At 35.8% G+C, this 18,684-nt stretch overlaps 1 protein-coding gene across 2 annotated transcripts in view; it reads left to right on the forward strand.

Moving 5' to 3' along the window:
• Positions 1 to 18,684, forward strand: part of ARL15 (ADP ribosylation factor like GTPase 15) — a 225,924-nt gene that overhangs the window by 95,151 nt on the left and 112,089 nt on the right. For both annotated transcript variants that reach the window (XM_050913533.1, XM_050913532.1), the window contains one exon: positions 1,311 to 1,519. In XM_050913533.1, coding sequence (XP_050769490.1) covers positions 1,311 to 1,519 — 209 coding nt within the window. The remainder of the gene's footprint in view (positions 1 to 1,310; positions 1,520 to 18,684) is intronic.

The following is an 18,684-nucleotide window of genomic DNA, read 5'->3' on the forward strand; positions in this document are numbered from 1 at the left end:
CCTAAAGTATATGGTGTAAATTCCTTTTTCGATATTTGTTTCTTCACCTTTGTTTAGTGACTGTCTTTTCCGTTGCACAATGTATAAATTAAGTGAATATTTTAAGTGTCATATCAATGTTATGGTAATTATGTTGCATTAAATTCTCATTTTGTGCCTACATGTTGCTCAGAACTTTTGTGTAGTTTTGTTTCATTAAAAAAATGGAGTTTTATTATTATCAGCACTTGGTATCTGTGTCTACATTAAAGTTCACTTCTCCCTATCTCAAAGTAAGAAAAGTGTCTGTAAAGGTTACCTTCAGCGCATTTTTGCAAATCACTGTCTTGCAGACATGTCAAGTTTTCTACTAGAGTATTGCTGCTGCTGTTCACTTTTTAGTGTTAGTCCCCATGAGTGTAGTGCCAGATTCAGACATACAAAGAATAGCCCATATCCAAATCATAGTTTAGATAGTTTGACAGCTGTCAAATACAATTTTTTTTTTCCTACCTCAATGTTACAAGATATGCTGCTCTCCAGGGGAGACAAAAACTTTCTGTAGATAACCTTATTGCTTGGCTTCTGTTGAGATGGCTGAGTGCTGCTGAACTGTGTCCTAAAAATTACTGTGGCACATAAGCCTGTACAGTCACTCATGTGTCTACTGTTGGGCTCTTCCAGAATCCTTAGTGTGGTTGACAGAGCAAAAGCAGTTGAAATGAATGCCTTTGCATGTTGTCACCGTAGCTCCTCATTCACTGTTCAACTCACTATTGTATCACCGTTTTCCTCATTAAGTGTATCATTACTTTAATAGGCTTTCCTGACACCTTTTTTCCCCAATTATGAAGTGTTTGCCTGATGGTTTGGAGATGAACTGAAAGACCTTATCATGCTCACAAATGAGCAACTGCCAGGACAGAAGCTACAGGTTATGGCAAGGAGCTGCAGGGCTAACTAAAAAAGAATGGGCAAAAGTTTAGATATTAGTATCAAGATATTTCAGTGAGAAAGTGTAGGATTAGACTATGTGGCACTGGAAGCATGGTAGTTCTGGCAATACTCATTAATGGAGCAGAAACTTTCAGGGATGAAAACTGCATTGAGTCAAATTCCTTCCTTATTTAAACAATGTTAATTTGAAGTTTGTGTGTGTGTTGGATCTATGGTTGCTTTTTTCCTTTTCATTCTTTCAATGAAGATTATTTAGGAGAGAAAATTTAGTCCATTGCTTTGATTGTTCTAAGTAGAAGGGTTATTTTCAGATACAAGTGTTAAATCTGATTAATTATTCTTGTTTTAATTAGTTCTTATTATTGTCTTGAAAGGGGCTGACAATATCAGGAAATACTGGAGTCGTTACTACCAAGGATCCCAAGGGGTAATATTTGTATTAGACAGTGCCTCCTCTGAAGATGATCTAGAAACTGCTAGGAATGAACTGCATTCTGCTCTCCAGCACCCACAGTTATGTACGTTGCCGTTTTTAATACTGGCCAATCATCAAGACAAGCCAGCAGCTCGCTCCATACAAGAGGTATGTTAACATGGCAGCATCTTGCCTGTTTGTATTTACTATCTGCACACCACTGACCCAGTATTACTTACTACCTTGACATCCTAGTTAAGGACTGGCCTCAGTTACTCTTTGCTGTAAGTACGCAGACCAAGAATAGTCCCAGCCCCTAAGAACTTAATCCAATGCACTTTATACAGGCTTAGTTGTTCTGGAAAACAGGCAAGTAATACTTGGATACAAACAGTTCTCCTGCTTTCACCATATTTTGCTATAGAAAAGATATTTGTAAACTACTCTTATCAAAAGCTGCTGGGACAGTGATTTTTTGTTTAGCTTGGTTTTTTATTTGCTATTAGTTTTAATCTTGCCCTAGCCTATTACTCCATTCTTTGCAACTGCTTAAAGCAATCGATTGCAGCCATAGGTTGTCTTTCATGTAAAAGCTTTTTTTCTGAACTGCTATGTACTGATGTGAGGGCAGAGTTGCAGTTCCTGTTCTGAAGTCCTTAACTTGTTCTGATTTTCTTCTTTTAAGGAGTAATGTCTAATTTGTAGCTGTCACATAGTAAATTATGTAAGTGTTCTATTCAGTGTACCTTTTGCTCTTAAGTTTCTGAAAAATTTGTCTTACCTACATTCCTGTCATGTCACATACCTTTGAGGAAATGCTGAAAGTTACCGGTTCTTCATGAGACGCTCTACTTATTCTTCTAAAGTTGTAGGAAGAAGTTGATATTTGGTTGTGTCATTCTGTTCATAAGCGTCATTTAAAGGACTCTTCCTATTAAAGATTGTATGTGAAATCTCCTGTTTGTTCTGCGAGTGGTGTTTTTATTACAGCAGAGTGAAAACTGTTTCAGCACCTTATTGTGTTGCTGCTTTGTATTTAAACTTGTTGCTTTCTTAGATGCATTTCTTTGTCTAAAATATGATCTTTTGAAGAATGCCAGTTCAATTCAATGCAAAGCTTACTGATCTGTAGGATAACTGCTATTTGTACAGTATGGTTGTATGTACTTTCTGTACTGCTTTATTGCTATTTATGCCCCCTTTCTTAGCCAAAAAAAAATAGAGGATAAAAAGTTAAGCTTATGCGTTAAGAAGAAGTGTAAATGTGACTGAAGTATAGTGATGTTTTTAATATGAGAGGAAGAGAATAAGTGAGAACTGTGTAGGCTACACTGTAACATGTTTTATTAAATTGTTGGTCCTTTCCTCCAAGAATTCATGCTTAGGAAAAAGAAAAAAAAAGAATTTAGATTTAGTATATCAAGTTACATAAAAAGGTAAACTGAAATGATGCAGGGATAGAATCTACAAGTTCTAGGTCTTGTTCATCTAAAAACAGATTTAGGAAGAAGTAATGAATATTTAAAGGAAATGTAATATGGATTTTTATATACCAGTTTATTAATTTCTTCTAGTTTATTGTACAATGTAAAAGCAAAGCATGTATTCCTAAACCTTCCACTTAAAAAATTTCAATGTCCTGAGACACAACTGGTTTCATCCAAATATACCCAAGGTGGTTTGATTTTTACTTTTTTCATAGAGCAATACAGATTACAGTTTCCTTCAACAGAAATGCTTTTTTCACATGATTTAAGTATTTTTTATTTTATTACTTTTTTCCTTTTTAGAATGGCCAAATTTGCTTTAAAGTTAACTGAGGATTTTGATTATAAATACCATTTAAGAAATGTTCCTTGTCCGCTTTCATAAGAATAGTGAATACAATGCCAGTTAGTTTGCTTTACAGCAAATTATACATGTAACTCTCCATTTTGCAGTTGAGCCCCTGTGGATAGACTTTTGGGCCTGCACTGAATCTTTTGTGTATTTAAGAGTTAGCATTTCTTTTATTGGCAGTACCCTCATTTTTTCCTCATCCATCATTACTACTTGCTTGATATCTCAATAGAGGAGTAGATCTTTATATGCTTACAATAGTGTTTAAATATGTTTCTACTGCATGCTCTTTTAAAAAAAAAATCTTTCAGTGTATTATCATAGTAAACAAGTCTTGATTGCTACTTTGAGTCAATGTGCACAGCTTATGTGTATTTTCAGGAAAAAAACCCCTTTTTTCAAGAACTCAGTGTATGTCTTTGAAATTCTTTTCTTAAGAATAGTGGAAAACAAAACTACAGAAAAAAAAAGGAGAATGTCACAAAGTTGTTGCTTCATCCCTGAAAAAATGATGTCCTGTGTTTGCTTTGTACGCAGAGTGGAAGCCTTACTGGGTCACTTTTGCCAATGAAAATTTCTTGCTTTCCTAAAGGCTTTGCTGTGCTGTTGTCCTCATTATTGAGATGTGAAATGAAAGTAAAACGCTGAATCATAAGACCATTCCTTATTTCAAAAAGAGCATGTTTAAGGATTTAACAAAAATAGTGTGTTGAGCATTGAGAGTTTTATTAGACATTTTTGCAGAACTAAGTCCATTAATTATAGGTATTTCCTTGCTTTTTTGTGTGTCACAAGACAGATGAGTCACAGTTGAAATTTAGAAGTATGTATGCATTCTTTGAGGGAACAAATTGCCTTTCTTTAATGGATATGAAAGGACTCCTTGGAGTATAATTGAAGAAAATGTCTGAGTTGAATGGTGCATAATAGGAATTGTAGAAAAATATTTATCTACAACAAAAATCCTTTGCAAAACTGTACAAGTGCCAAGCAGTTTCTCCAACAGATGTTAGTTATATTTATTGTTGGGAAGTGCAGTTGCTTCAGTTTTTCAAAATTTTATATTTTATTTTCTGCATGCAGTGCTTAGGTAGAAATGATGTTGTAGAAGCTGCATGCTGTAAGTATTAAGCAATGTCATGAATAGTTCAATTCAAAACTATAATGGCTATTTTGTAAGAATATCCAAATAATTTGTTTAATTTATGAAATGTAATTTAACCTAATTCATTTTGCAGGCACGATTGGAGAATACACTTCATGTTATTGAAGTGATCAGGAAAAATTACAGGAGAAGCTAAGCTGAAATACTAATCAGTAAATGTAATCCTTTTTTCCTGTGTTCAGTTGCTGGTTGGCTGTTTCCTAGTTTTTTTGATTTTAAAAAGAAATCAAGAAAGTAAATTTGACATTTCATTCTAGAAACTGTAAATGAAGATGTCATTTTAAATATTGTGCCTCTTATTTCTCTTATGTCAACTTCTATGGTGTTTATTCCACCTTCCCATGTCAAAGATATTTGTAAGTTGTTTTGTTGTTCCTGTGTTTTATTGAAGTGTTTTCAAATAGCTGCTAACTGATTTCAACTGAGCCATGCTGAAATGAAGACTGCATATATTAACCAGACTGTAAAACTCACACAGTCATATTTGAGTCGAGGTATGCTGCAAAATAACCTTATTTTAGATTAAAATTGCAGTAATGAAGAATTAATCATAGGTAAGTCAGTTCTGACTGCCGTTTTGGAAACCTCCTGAATTAGTAAATAAAAATAGTTACAAGTGAAAAATAAATTTAGTTACTCGGCAGATGGGAAGATGGTGGCATATCAGTTTGGCCACTGTTTCCAAAATGCAGGGTGCAATTCTAAAACAGTGTACCTAATTATGGTTTTTTTAATAAGTATCTTGCTGACAGAGTGTGCTTTTAGTTTTCCAACACAAAAGTGCTTTTGATTATAACAACTGTTTTTGATTAGTCAGATTTCTGTTACAGGCTTAAAATATTACAAGAGATTTATGGTGATAAAAGCACTGTAAATTGCTTTGCAAGGGAGCAGCAGCATTACTATGATTACCAACTTGTTGATTTTTATTTTGGAATGTATGCTACTTTGTGTAATGATATCAGAAGCTGGATATTGCAGTGGATTCCTGTGATTTGAACCAGTATGCAAACTGGGAGTCGCTTTCCTCCCAGGTCAGAGCAATATTTAGGAGCCGCAGATAGGATGCGTTGGAAGTTGTCCATAGCCACTGTATTTTAGGAACAGGCTGTGCTGAGCAAACACTCGTCTGAATCTGCTGAGGACTCCTGGAAGCCACACAGGACTGGCCAAAGGAGAAACCCAATTGAACCACGAAGCTTTGCCAGTTCAGTGGTGAAGCAGCTACATGTTTGGCAGTGTGTTGGTTTTGGGAAGTTTCTTTGGTTTTTATATTTAAGGCTGTTTTCAAGATTGGAGTTGGACTAGATGATCATTATAGGTCCCTTCAAACTGAACTATTCTATTCTAAGATTGTGTATGTGAAGACATTCATAGAGTATAACCTTTTGATGGGTTTTCTTTGATTTATCCGAAAGTGCAGGCAATTAATACATTTCTTTCATATATTTAAATTGCTGACCACTGGTAGCAGGGGAAATCATTGAAGATATGTTCTAAATTCTCATTTTAAAAAACTGTAGAACTTTTAAGTATAGTCTTACTAGTAGACAGTGAATCAAAAGTCTTCCCAGTCTATTTTAAGATTACATTATCTTTTAAAATATTGTTGTCAGGAAAAAAAAAGGTGAAAAGGTTATGTAGTGCGCCGATCACAAGTGCTTTTTTTCTCTTGCATGCAAGATCTTACTTTAAAGTTGTGGTACTGATGGGTGTGTGAAACTCCAGAGGAAAGTCTTTCCCATTTTCCTTTTTTCTTTGATAAAACAAGATTAAAAATATCATTGAATTACAAACTATTTTCAAAAGCAAGTTTGAAAGGTTGATCCCGTGTTTACATAGATTGTAATGTATTATCTATTTGACAATATTTTAAGGCATTTGGGTTTTGAATTGTGGAGAGTGTTTAATTTGGTTTTCTGCTAGCAGAAAAGTGGAGGGTGATGGTCCTTGTGAAAAGAGCCACCTTAGGGATGTGAGGGCTAAATCTGTTACTCTGCCAGTTTCTTCTCTGTTGTTTATGTCTGGAAATAATTTTGTAGATAAACAATGTCTTCTTGATGCCTTAAGTGTCTTAAAGCTAAATAATCATTGCAGGAGAATGTCCAGGTTTGTCAGCATCTGAGGAGGCTGTTACTGGTGCTAGGAGGCTGGAGCACACCACAAACTGCGCTTTCTGGGCCTGCTAGTGCTTTACGGTCTGAGTTGGCTGCATATGGCAGGCTTAATTCCAAGATGTAATTACTTCTTTTTATTTTGGTGTCTTCATACTATTTTGCCATAGTTCATGCCTTTTGTAATTTCTGCTAGTTAGGGGAAAATAGTTTCTTTTTGGAAACCCTTTCAACGTACCAGTTATTGATGTCATTACTAACAATCTGAGAAACTGCGTTGAGCAGTGACATGTGAGGAGGTTTAGCTTCAGAGAGTATGCAGTATCTCAGCTAACAGTTTTGAGCAGATAATGCCTCCAGCAGCAGATACTACAAAATCTTAGCCTGAAACTGAGAGTGAAAATGGAAGTGCTCTCTGCAGTCTGTCCTGTCCTGAGCTCGGTCAAGCCTCTCAAATTAGTTCACCTATCTGAATTCTTAAAGACCAGCTGCTGCAAATCTGTGTACTTTATGATAGGGACATCCACAGCAAAGTTAAACCGGGGGCAGATTTTTGATTCCTCAAGAAACTGTTTCTGAAATGATTTATCTTCAGATTATTGCAGCAAATAGCCAAAACATGGATTCCTATGCTGTTTTGAGATCATAGTGACCTTAATGACCTTAATATTTGCAATCCCCTCACTGCAAATACTTCTTCTCGTCCAAGGTGTATCCCCTGATATTTGAAGATTGTTTTGGAGCTGGACTCCGCTATTTTGAGTATTGGCTGCTTCCTTTGCAACTATGGCCTTTGCGGGAACAGAGGAGTTATTTGTCAGACTTGAGTTATGAACACATTTGCAGGAGAGGAGGACATTATTAAACTGATGTTTAGGAAATATTAGTTTTGCCATGTTTAGAAAAATGCAGAAATAACTCTTACATGTCTCACAGGAACTCCCATTCTGATTAGAGAATTTCTTCAGACCTGTTAGGAAGATACAGAAAGATCCTAAAATAAAATAATGTAAATAAAATACAATATAACAAGATAAACAATTTAAATAAAAATAATCTGTGAGTAGATCCACATCCTAGCTAGATGTGAACAGCAAAACAATTTCATACAGTTGCAAGACTGTGTTCAATGTAAATATTTAGCAGGTAGTGTTTGCTTTAATCATTGCATGGTTAGAATGATCATACTAATAGCAAGTTGGGTAGTAAATATTTATTACTGCAAAATGCAAGTGACCATATAAAGAAATTAAAATCAGAAACTGAAAATCTTGGAAGAAGCTGGATTTGTCTGTTCTCTTTGAGTCACTGGCGTGGGAGGAAATAATGGTGAGCAAAGAAGAAATTGAGGTGATCTCAAAAGGAATTGTAAAGTCTTTTTAAGGATTCGTAAATAAATCTATCTAGAATGGCTCTACTTTTTGTGGAAATCCCCTTATAAAAAGGTAACATGAAGAATCCAAAGAGTAAGTGTACTTTTTCTTTACATGTATTTCTGTTTCAATTATGTTTTACAATAAACAAAGCCATGGCAGATAAAATCCCCAATATATTTTCATTAGATAGAAAGGTGAATTGTTGATAGTTTTTAGGTGAATAATACAGCTTGCAAATAACTGTGCTGTACCAATGTACATGGCCCATTGAACAAAGTAATGTGTATCTCTGAATAGTAAATTCCTAGTCCTGCTCTTGACAAAGAAATAAGTCTGCAAGGAACTGAGTTGAAAGAGTGCCCCTAGAAACTTTGAATTGGAATGACCCTTCTGAAGATACAGACAAAAATGCTTGAGCACACCTGCAAATGTGCACATATTGCACAATGTACAATTGTGCTGAAGAACAGGAGTAGAGTAGCTAAGACACAGGAGTGGAAGTACTGTCCACATACACCAGTTTCAGAATATCAGACTGTCCTTAAAGAAGTAAATCTCTTGAATGGCCCTTGCAGCTAATGGTGCCAAGTACAGGTCTGCCAAAAAGCTGCATGTTTTGGAGTAGATTTTGAAGAATATTGCTCTATATAGTTTCAACATCAGTAACTTAATTTTTAAAGCACTTTTTGTGTCTGCAAATGGTTGTTTTATATGTATATAGATGGGTGTACTTGGAGTGTTTCTTTTATCAGCAGTATTGGCTTGCATGCTGGCCTCTTTGCCTATCCCATCCTTCAGGTGTGACAGTCCCAACGGTTTGTATGACCATGTGATGAACTGGTTTGGGCATAGAAATTACTTAACTACCAACCTCCTTCCTCCTGGTCTTATTTGGCTCACAAGACAATTGGGTAAGTTAGTGTACAGGCACAAACAAGAGGTGGGAGGAAGATGAGAGTGGAAGTGGTACTGGTGCAGAAGAACGATGGTGTGGAACTCTAAAACCCAGTAAGACTTGGACCTTTCTCCCTGCCACCTTTCTCACTTACCTTTTTTTGCTTATCCCACTACAGTGAACCTCAGTAGAGGAAGGTTATACAGGAAATTCTAGGTAATAATTTTTCTGTTACTTAACAATGAAGATTCTGGAGTAGGTGTGCAAGTACTTTTACTGCAGTTGAGAGAGAGGTATGAAAGAAGCATTTATTTTCACTATGTGCTTTGAAAAGTAAACGTCCTTGTTGTCTTCCTAGCCAAGGAGGAAAAAAGAAAATGTCATTGAAAGAGAAGGAGTTGGTTGCGCTTGCAGAACAAACATAGTGACTGTGAAGGTAGACCATAGTCTCTATAAATACAAAACCAAAGTAATTAGAGAAACTTTCAAATACTTTCAGATACAAAAATCTGTATTTATCTTCTAGTAAATGTTTTTCATAAATATTTGTATACTTATGAATGCTTATATAGTATTCATTAAAGACTGCTGGAGCTGACAAGAGTGCAGCTGTTCAGAGTTCTTTCTGAAACCTTTTTTGCTTGGTCAAAAGTTGCTGGGCTTTAGTAGAGAATTAAATGAAATCCTGAGGCCTGTTGGATACAAATCTGACTACATGATCATTGTGATCCTTTGGGGCCTCTATGTCTGTGATACTGCTGTTCAGAGGAATTCCTGAGTGCTCAAAAATTTAAAAGACATTTTGCATGAGTAAGAGAAGATATATTTCTTTCAGAATAACTAACTATTTCAAATGGAACAAAATAGTAGTTATATAACTGCTTTCCAAATACAGCTCTACAATTTTTATAAAAAAAGTCTCAGGATCAGATGAAAAAGAATGGAGAAGTATTTAGTAATGCATTGGATCAATTTTTTGAAAACTCTGCTATTGTATAATTGATTTAGGATGTGTTTTCCTTTCAGACATCCTTCTTATATTTATTAGAATGAATTCTTGAATGCAAGAATACAAGCTGCTGCTTTTTAAAAGATGAAGACGTATCCTTCTCTTTTTTTTTTTAAGAGAAAGTATAAGAATGTCTTTAGTACTAAAATAAGTTTACTGATTGAAGAGAAGTTAACTATATTGTGAACCTTCTATTTACCAAGCAAGAAGCTCTCTGATCATTTTGCGTAGTTGAACTTTTTTCTATATCATTTATATTTGGTACTCAATATAACAGAAGTAAACTTTAAAAATTTTTTTTCAAGTTGATTATGAGCACATAATCTCCATTACATTAGAGTAGGCATGCAGCGTATGAAGTGAATTTCTGGTCTCAGTCCATTCTGCAGGAATTAGATACTCACACTGCGTGGGAAATCATGATGAGCATCTTTATTGGTCATGCCAGGGAGGTTCAAGAATAACTGCAACAGGAGAAAATCTATCCATTTCATATCCGTGTAGGTATTTAAAGTTGGAATTTAATTGTGTGCCTCAAAAGTAGAAAATTTTCAGTTGCATCAGTACTACCTGCACTGTGAAGTAACATAGATTAATATTGTCTGTAATTCCCGACATCTCAAAGAGCTTGCTGGGAACATATGTATGCAGAGTTCCTTTAAACCTGCATCAAATAGAACATGCTCAGAGTTCAGCTTGCATACGGGATGCTTTTGGTGCCTCTTCAAACTCAGCATTTCTGAAGATGCTTGAGGGGAATTTCTCTTGAGTATGAGCTATAGCATGAGGGAAAGCAGAACTGAAAATTGATGCCTCGTTGGCCCATCAGAGGCTGAAGCTGCTTTAGATGAGTGGGCATAAAATTCCTGTGAGAGGGAATGAACCATGCAGCTCTGGACATGGAGATGATGGCATACATGTGAGACTTCACGAAACAATGATGTGTTTCCAAGTGACAGGATAGGGAAAGGATCATCTTTGCATCAGCGTTCTGGATGCATGTTACTGGCACAACACTGCAGTTGTCAAAGACCAAGAAGGAAAGACCTACTATTATAAGATGAGATTAAATCCTTTCCTGTCCATTCTCAGTTCTGAACTGGTTTTGTTCCCCTGGGATTCCTTCAAGCCATTATACTTCTGGAAAAATCTTGGATGCTGTGTTGGTGTGAGGGAAGCCAAAAATCAAAGATTGTTCCCAGGTTATGAGCTTGAGCATTGGACAGGACATTGTAGTTTTTGAAAATGGGATAATCCAGAGATAAGGAGTAACAGGAGGAATGGAAGGAGACTGGTGACAAATCTTGTGCACCTCCTTCCCTGCCACTTCCTAAGATTTTACTGGCAGTAAAGCAGAAGAGATGAGTAGAGAGCAATCTGGGGTTGAAATAGAAATGAAGAATGGAAGGGAGTTCGGCAAGTTCAAAAGTGATGAAGGGTCCCACAGTTCAGGGAGGATGAGGATGGAGTACTGCTGAGTATTTGCTTAAAGCAGTCCATTGGAGGCCTTCTTCTGTAGGGACGTACGCTGGTAACAGTGTCCATTATTTCTTCAGAAATCTTGTCTGTCCAGTGCATAATGACATTTGGTTCAAAAAGAGGAAACCATTCTCCCATCCCCTTCTTGCAGTGATTCAGCAGCAGATACAGACATACCCCTGAAGAAACAGGAATTATCCACTCTCTATCATCTGGGAACAATCATCTTCATAAGACTAGAAGCAGAGTCTTGAATATAATGACATTATTCTAATGATGATTTGTTGCTACTGCATATCATTAGTTATGCTGGAATCTTTATAAGTGTAAATGTTTTCTCAAAATAGTTTTAAATGTTTAGAAAATCTATTACAGCAGTCTGACATGAAACAGTAACTTGTGCTGCTGGAATTTTGAGTTAGTGCAGCCTGAAATTTTGAGTTAGTCTGGAAAAGAATTATTATTGAAGGATCCTACAAATAAACTAGGAAACATATTAAAAAAACAAAACAAAAAGACCAAAACTTGATTTTTTTTTTCCCTTGGAAATGTGTTAACATATTATTCAGATTTACACAGGTCATTCTTATTTTTTTTCCTACTGTTTACAAGAATAGAGTACTAACAGTGCATTGAATAATCCATGGCGATGCATACACAAAATTTCTCAATATCTTTACTTTTCTGATCTTCTCTGTTATCTTTGGTTGTTCAGATTCTGCTCAGATGTGGAGTTGCAAGGGTCAGAAATACTATCTTAAAACTAAAGACTCGATACTTGTGTGTAGGCCTTTTTAAAGTTAATGCATGCTGAATTTGCTTGTTCAAGTATTAATACACACTGTGAGGCATCTAGCAAACTGTTAAAAAAAACACCACAACCACCACAACCTGCATTAGTGAATGAGCTTTTCTTAAAAGGCTGTTCATCTCATCCACACATATGTATAGAGGAGGATAATTGGGATTACTGCATATATTGTTATATATTTGCTACAATTGCATTATCTATTTAAAATTAAGTTGTCCCATCTGTCTCTCTGTCAATACAGATTTGTTCTGTAAACTTTTTCCAATATTTTTTCATAAAGTATTATCATACCATTTGCATTCTCATTTTGCTTTTTATGTTACTGTGGTAATAAATGCTAAGAAATTATTTACTGAAATTATATGAAACATTTGAGTATTTTTAAGGATTTTTTTCCTTTGATTTCCTATAGCTTTGTTCTATTGCTGTAATACTTTTGCAACAGACCATCTATTAACAACAAATCTACTACCAAATATTCTGTTCCAATTTAGATACCTTTGTTCCTCTTTCCTAATTATGCATTTACTGGTGGCGGAGGATAAAGGAAGTAACAGAGTGAAATTTGAGTTACTCTCTAGGGCAGAAAAATAAAGCTCTTCAGTGTTGTAAATGAAGAGATACTGTCACCAATATTGCAGGAAACATTGGGGTCCCTTTAGCTGCAGCGGTGTCTTCATTGGTGGCACAATATATGTTTTAAAAATACATAACTCATTTTGAATAAGCGGGGTTATCTATGTGATTTTTAAAATGCATTATGTAGGTTAGTCTTGTCATATTTCATTCATTCTGGGTAAGTAGAGACTATCCAATGTTGCTTTCAAAAGCACATGTGTACACAGAACTTTGTTAAACAGCCACTACTCTTCATTGAGTAATTTGGTCTGTTCTGTGTATCAAAATTCATTACTTAAAATAAAATAACAACTTTATCTGTAAATTTTTTTTTTTTTTTACTTTTCTGTGGTTTTCTTAGTTTTCTTTAATAAATTGCTATATGTTCTTAAAAGGTGAACAGAGGCTACAGAAATGGTGCTGCACATTCTTCAAGTATTGCACATGCCTGCACATCTGTCATGTACCAGAAGAGTTCAAACTATGTAATTTTGGTTGACTACTTTTTCTGTGGACATACTACCTGTATCATTTGTCCTGAAGTTCAGAATGCATTATTTGTTTAAATTAAAGTCATAATTGAATGAAAATTGATTTTAACTACATTTTTGAATAATTAAATATTTATGATGGAGAGAAAATCACCAATATTTTCCATTATTAATTCTCTTGCTAATTTTCTTAAGGTAGTTTTGAGGTTTATTGAAATCTCACTCTCAGCACTTAAAAAATAATCTTAGTCTTAGAAAATCTTCTGAAAAACAAGGTATTCCATTTTAAAGCCAAAATGGAGTGTTGTTAAGGGGGAGAAAAAGCTTAGTATCTTTGTATTCTGATTTATTATACAGAAGGCTGTTTTTTAACAAAAAAGGGCTTTTTTTTCTTTTTTCCCTCCACTATTCTCAGTCTCTTTTGATCATTGATCTGGGTGACCCCACGCTCAGGGGTTTTTTCTTCATTTGACATGGACAGATTTTTGAAGTATAGCTCTCCTTTGGGAACCTCGGGCAGTTCCACTTGACTAACCTGTGATCTAATGAGCAGTAATGCAGGGTTACAGTGACCATTTTGTTTGCTTTGAGGGAGGATGGCTAGACAGAGAGTGGGAGAGAGGCGGTGTCTGTGGAGAAAAAAGATGCAGGGTGATCGAACAGTGTGAAAAAGACTTGTTAGCCCACATTAGTGTGCCTGATTTACTTCACAACAGGTCAGGAAAGGCCAAAGGCAGGGTTGTCATTAAATTGCAAAGTTGAAAATCCTGGTATTCAAAAGCATTCAGATTTCTGAAAGTTGTAAATTAGAAAGTTTGTGGTTCATATTGAATTTGCCAGTAAGATATACAGAAGTACCAGCTTCTCTAGAACATGAAAGGTATATTATAAAATGATGCTGTAAATATAAGAAGAAAACCAGCTTTTTAAAGTACTTTCATGGCTGACTGTTTTACAATGAGACTGCGTGTGAAAGAAAGGCCAAACACTAACAAGGTCGTTGCACTTTCTTTATGAGCCCTGGGGACCCCTTAATTATGTGCCCGTGCTGCTTATTTTGAGATCTGTAGAGTGTATGTGTGCACGTGTTCATATAATATATAATTTTTATTTTGTATTTATTAAACACACATATATATACACATATACATATATATGTAAAAATAAAATTCTAGCACCAGTTGCCCAAGAATGTAGATTTTGAGTCTTCTGCAGTGTACTATGATTTTTTTTTTTCTTATATCTTTTATTGTTTCTCTTGGAGTGAACATTAAACACTAATCTTCATGCCATTAGTCATGAAATGAACACAGATTTATCTTAAATTTACATTTACAAATGCAGAGACCAAAAAACCCGTTGTCTTTATGTTCTGAAGAATTATTTTTCCTAATATTGAATGTTGCTTCCTAACACTTGAATTGGACTTGACAGCCTGTCTTTAAGACAGGCTAATATACTTCATCGTCTTTGGTTAATATTTGCAAATTTTTCATTGCGGCTTCACAATTGCAAAAAGAAGTTGGAGCTACCTATTTCTGAATTTACATTTCCTCTTCTGTTTCACTCACTTACTTGGCAGTGGCCTGAAGCTCCATGATTTGAAGAGTAGAACTACCATGCAGAATATCCTTTTAAGCTGTTGCATTGATAGCCTTTAACTCATGGCAAACTCTTGTCATTGCTATTTCTGATCTGGCTGGCTTTAGTAAAAATCGAAGTTCAGCCTTTTAGCTATATTATCATTGTGCATTGAAGCAGTAGGTAATAAAACAAATGGGTGGTCTTAGGGGTAAGGTACTTTTTTCTGTCTGCTACAAGAAGTTTCACTAATTGATTCTTACTCCTGCTGGCTGTCAAAAATCAGTTTTCCACAACTGGCATACAACTCTGTTAACTTTTAGATTGTCCTACATGGACAGAGTTTGTTGTTTCGATCTTTGTGTGTCTCATTACGACTACTAAATATACGAAGTTAAACATCTGAGAACATCTGACTGTAATTAAGAGAATTTTTCTTATCTGACTTCAGGAACTGTGCTCCCCTTGATCATTCAAATAATTTCATTGACATTAAGGGAGTGTCTCTTCTTGGTTAAAAGGAAAAGAAGACAATAGGGTGTCAGGTTAATCATGTTGAACATTAACTTTTGGGTTTTACTTGCATTGGATTATGTATTAATATGTGGTGCCAGATTATTTTTGTTTTATCTTGATCCTCTTTTGTTTGCAGTGAACATATGGTATAGTTTTACCTTCTGATAAACTGAAGTTTACATGACAGTTGAACATGGGAAACAAAGTACATTTTCTGTATACAGTGCTGCATTTCTCAATGACTTTCCCAGTGTGTCACTCCTGTTTTTACCACATAGTAAAATTGACTTATTATTAGAATTTTTATATAGATTTAATTTATTTTGAAACAGTGTAGTGTCCAAAGTAGCTGGTTAGTGGTTACTAGACTCAAAGACTAGTCTCAAAAAATTTTACCAGGGTACATTTCCATTTTCTCCATTATTTTAACTGATGTTTAGTTGCAGCAACTTGGTGGAGATACATTCTAGGAAACTGCACTTGACTAGCTTTCTCTGTAGCTTTAGGTCATGTTAGTCAATGGAAACTTATTAGGGCATAAAATGATGGGAAAATATTTAACAAATCAGAATACTGAATCAAAACACACTTAAGCTTTACTACTATTCTCTTTCCGTTGACTTTCTCTATTCCCTAAATAATGTTGTCTGTGCAGTGTCTATGCACTCTTTATTAGCTCTTCTATTTGATTTAATTATTCAGTTACTCACTGTGTCTGAATTAAGTCATCTCCGCCAATCTGCTTATTACAAAGTGTTTGGTCAGTGAGAAGAGACTAATGTCATCTTGCTGGACTAATTTTTTAGGGTGTTTGTTTAAGAATCAAGACACTGGAGCAGTATTTCAAAACTGGCTTACAAACAAAAGTCAATCCAAGAGTAGATTAATGTACTGATACTGCCAGTCACAGACAGTGCAAGAGTAAATATTACTTACCCATCTGAAGAACATGGTGAATTTTTATATATTCTTGTTGGCTTTCTTAAAGATATGAATAGTTTTTGCAGCTTGGTGTCTGGAAATTCTTTTAAAAAACAGAAGTTTGCCGCCATGTAAATTGTTTTCATATAAACTTGCCAGATATTATATGAAAAGATTAAGATCTTTTTTGATGGTAATATTGTTGCTTGGTTCAGGAAGACTGCTCACAAAAGAAGAGGGGATATGGCCAAATGCAGGCTTTTGGAAAATTTTCCTTCCAGTTCATAATAGCCTTTTAAGAAAGCATTTCTTGTAAGACAGCGATGTTAACTTTTGATATAGGTACTAAAATGCAACATAGAAGTTTTTTCTGTTTATGTTGTGATATATAACCTGCAGCAAAACATTATACCTTTCTGCAGGTTAAGCTACAGTTCCTGCAAGTTATCCACTGTAAAATCCTTAATGGTGTGAAGTGGCTATGATTTAGTCCACATCACGGATGGGATGCAACCACTAAGATTTAGCAAAATCGGAGAAACAAAATATAAAAGTAGTTGCAGGTGCTCTTTTACTGAAGAAAATGGGTGTGCCTTCTTACATTTCTCTTAAGTCATCATTTATGTCTCTGGGCTATATTTGAGAAATATACCTCTAAAAATGTGCTAAACTGGGAATGCAGTAGCTAATATGTTGCATAAAAATGAAGTGTTATTCTATGTCAATGGACTCTGACAATTCAGATTTTAGTAATTGTAAAATGGGCTTAAAATGCTCCCCAGATGTATTTGGCTACCTGTCCTTTTGGAAGTCATTCCTTCCATGCAATAGGAAAAAAATCTTGCTTAACTAAGAAAATTAATTCAATAATGCCACCCTTCCCCTGCATAAATAAGAAGGTGGGGGTGGTAATACTATGTCTGGGAAAGGAAGCAAAAATGCATGCTTGGATATCCCGTTGCCGGCTGTTGTAGGGAGTGTGCTTGCCAGCAGTTTCTGGCAAGCTTATTCCTTCCAAACCCTCTCCAAGCTCTCCAGGCATTTAAAAAGTCTTTTGCCTGTTAGTCACCTTTCACTTACTTGTAGTGTAGAAGGAATGTTTATTGACTGAAGAACTGCCTGTTTTGAAATCAGGAGCATTGAATTAAGTATTTGTTTTGTTACATGTTAGTTTGTTGACATTTACTTGACAGCATGGTTGAGTTAGGACGATGGCTGTTAGTGGCCAAACTGGGTCAAATCTTAAAGGCTCTGCTCTTGCGGGTAGTAAGGCCCAGGATTTGGCTGATGTTTTTGTGCATGTAGAAGGCAGGAGATCATCAAGTCCCTGACCCCTGTGCCTGGGGATGGATGCTTCAGAAGTGAGCTGTATTCAAAGGGTAGGTCAGCAAAGCAGCATCTCCATTTTTGGTAGAACCTGGCCAAGAGATAGTTTTAAAATCTACTATGTCTGGCAGTGGGCCACATGGAGCCTCCTTGTGTTAGTTTGATTCAGTTGTGGTCTGGTGTTTGAATCCTCTTCCGTGTACTGTTGATCAGGATGTTCATGGGTCTGAATCTCCATAGGGCATTTGAAGACGAGTAGTGTATGTTAAGTATTACTTGATAAAAATGTTGTTTAGAGTCTGCAGCCGTAACCAACACTCTGCTGGGGAGGAGACCTGATAGCTAAGGACTGTGCCCTAAAACACTGTTGTAGAAATCAGTTCAGGCAGACAGAGGTTGGAGGGAGAAAACAGATACAATGAAAGAGGAGGAACTTGGCTGATGTCCTAGGTAGAACCATGGCTGAGAGGAGACTAGAAATCTAGCTGCACGGATGCAAAATATTTTGCAAAACTGTCATTGTCAGGAAGGTTCAGATGTATCATTGTATTTCTGTTCTTTCCACTCCATTTTGTTCTCAGACACACAAAAACTGAATTAAAGAGACATCTAGGTTATAAATTGTCATACCAGAGACAATTGGAGTTACATCTGGGACTGCACTGCCCCTTCCTTCGTGGTTTTTAGGCAGAAGGCTGTCTGGATCTTTTCATGCATATTGCTCCCCATACTTAGGTCTTTAACTGAAATAATAGTGTAGCATTGGAACGTGTCAGTCTTTTAATGTATTTGCTTGCCATCTTTGACGTAAGGAAACAGTCTGCTCTTCATTTTACAGGAATTTAAGCACTGGTAGAGTGTCAGCTACCACCACAAAGCTAATGGTCATCTAATTATTGGTGATTCCAATGAGAGTTTAAATCTGAAGCAGGAATTAAGAGCTTAATGCAAAAGTTTGGACAAACAGAACAGAAAACAAGACTGTGGTGTCCCAACTGGTGATATCACTCTAATCATTGAATATTTCCATTTTTCTCCTTTTCCAAGATGGCTCTGAATCAGCCAACATCACGGTGCTTTTATATGCATAGACCTTGATATATGCTAATTAAAGAACTGTGGTATCAATCACAAGAACTGTGGTCATAAGGACCTCCTGCATCGTACATATGTTGCTGTTAACGGTCATGGT

The sequence above is a fragment of the Gymnogyps californianus genome, chromosome Z, assembly GCF_018139145.2.
Source record: "Gymnogyps californianus isolate 813 chromosome Z, ASM1813914v2, whole genome shotgun sequence".
NCBI classification, from domain to species: Eukaryota; Metazoa; Chordata; class Aves; order Accipitriformes; family Cathartidae; genus Gymnogyps; species Gymnogyps californianus.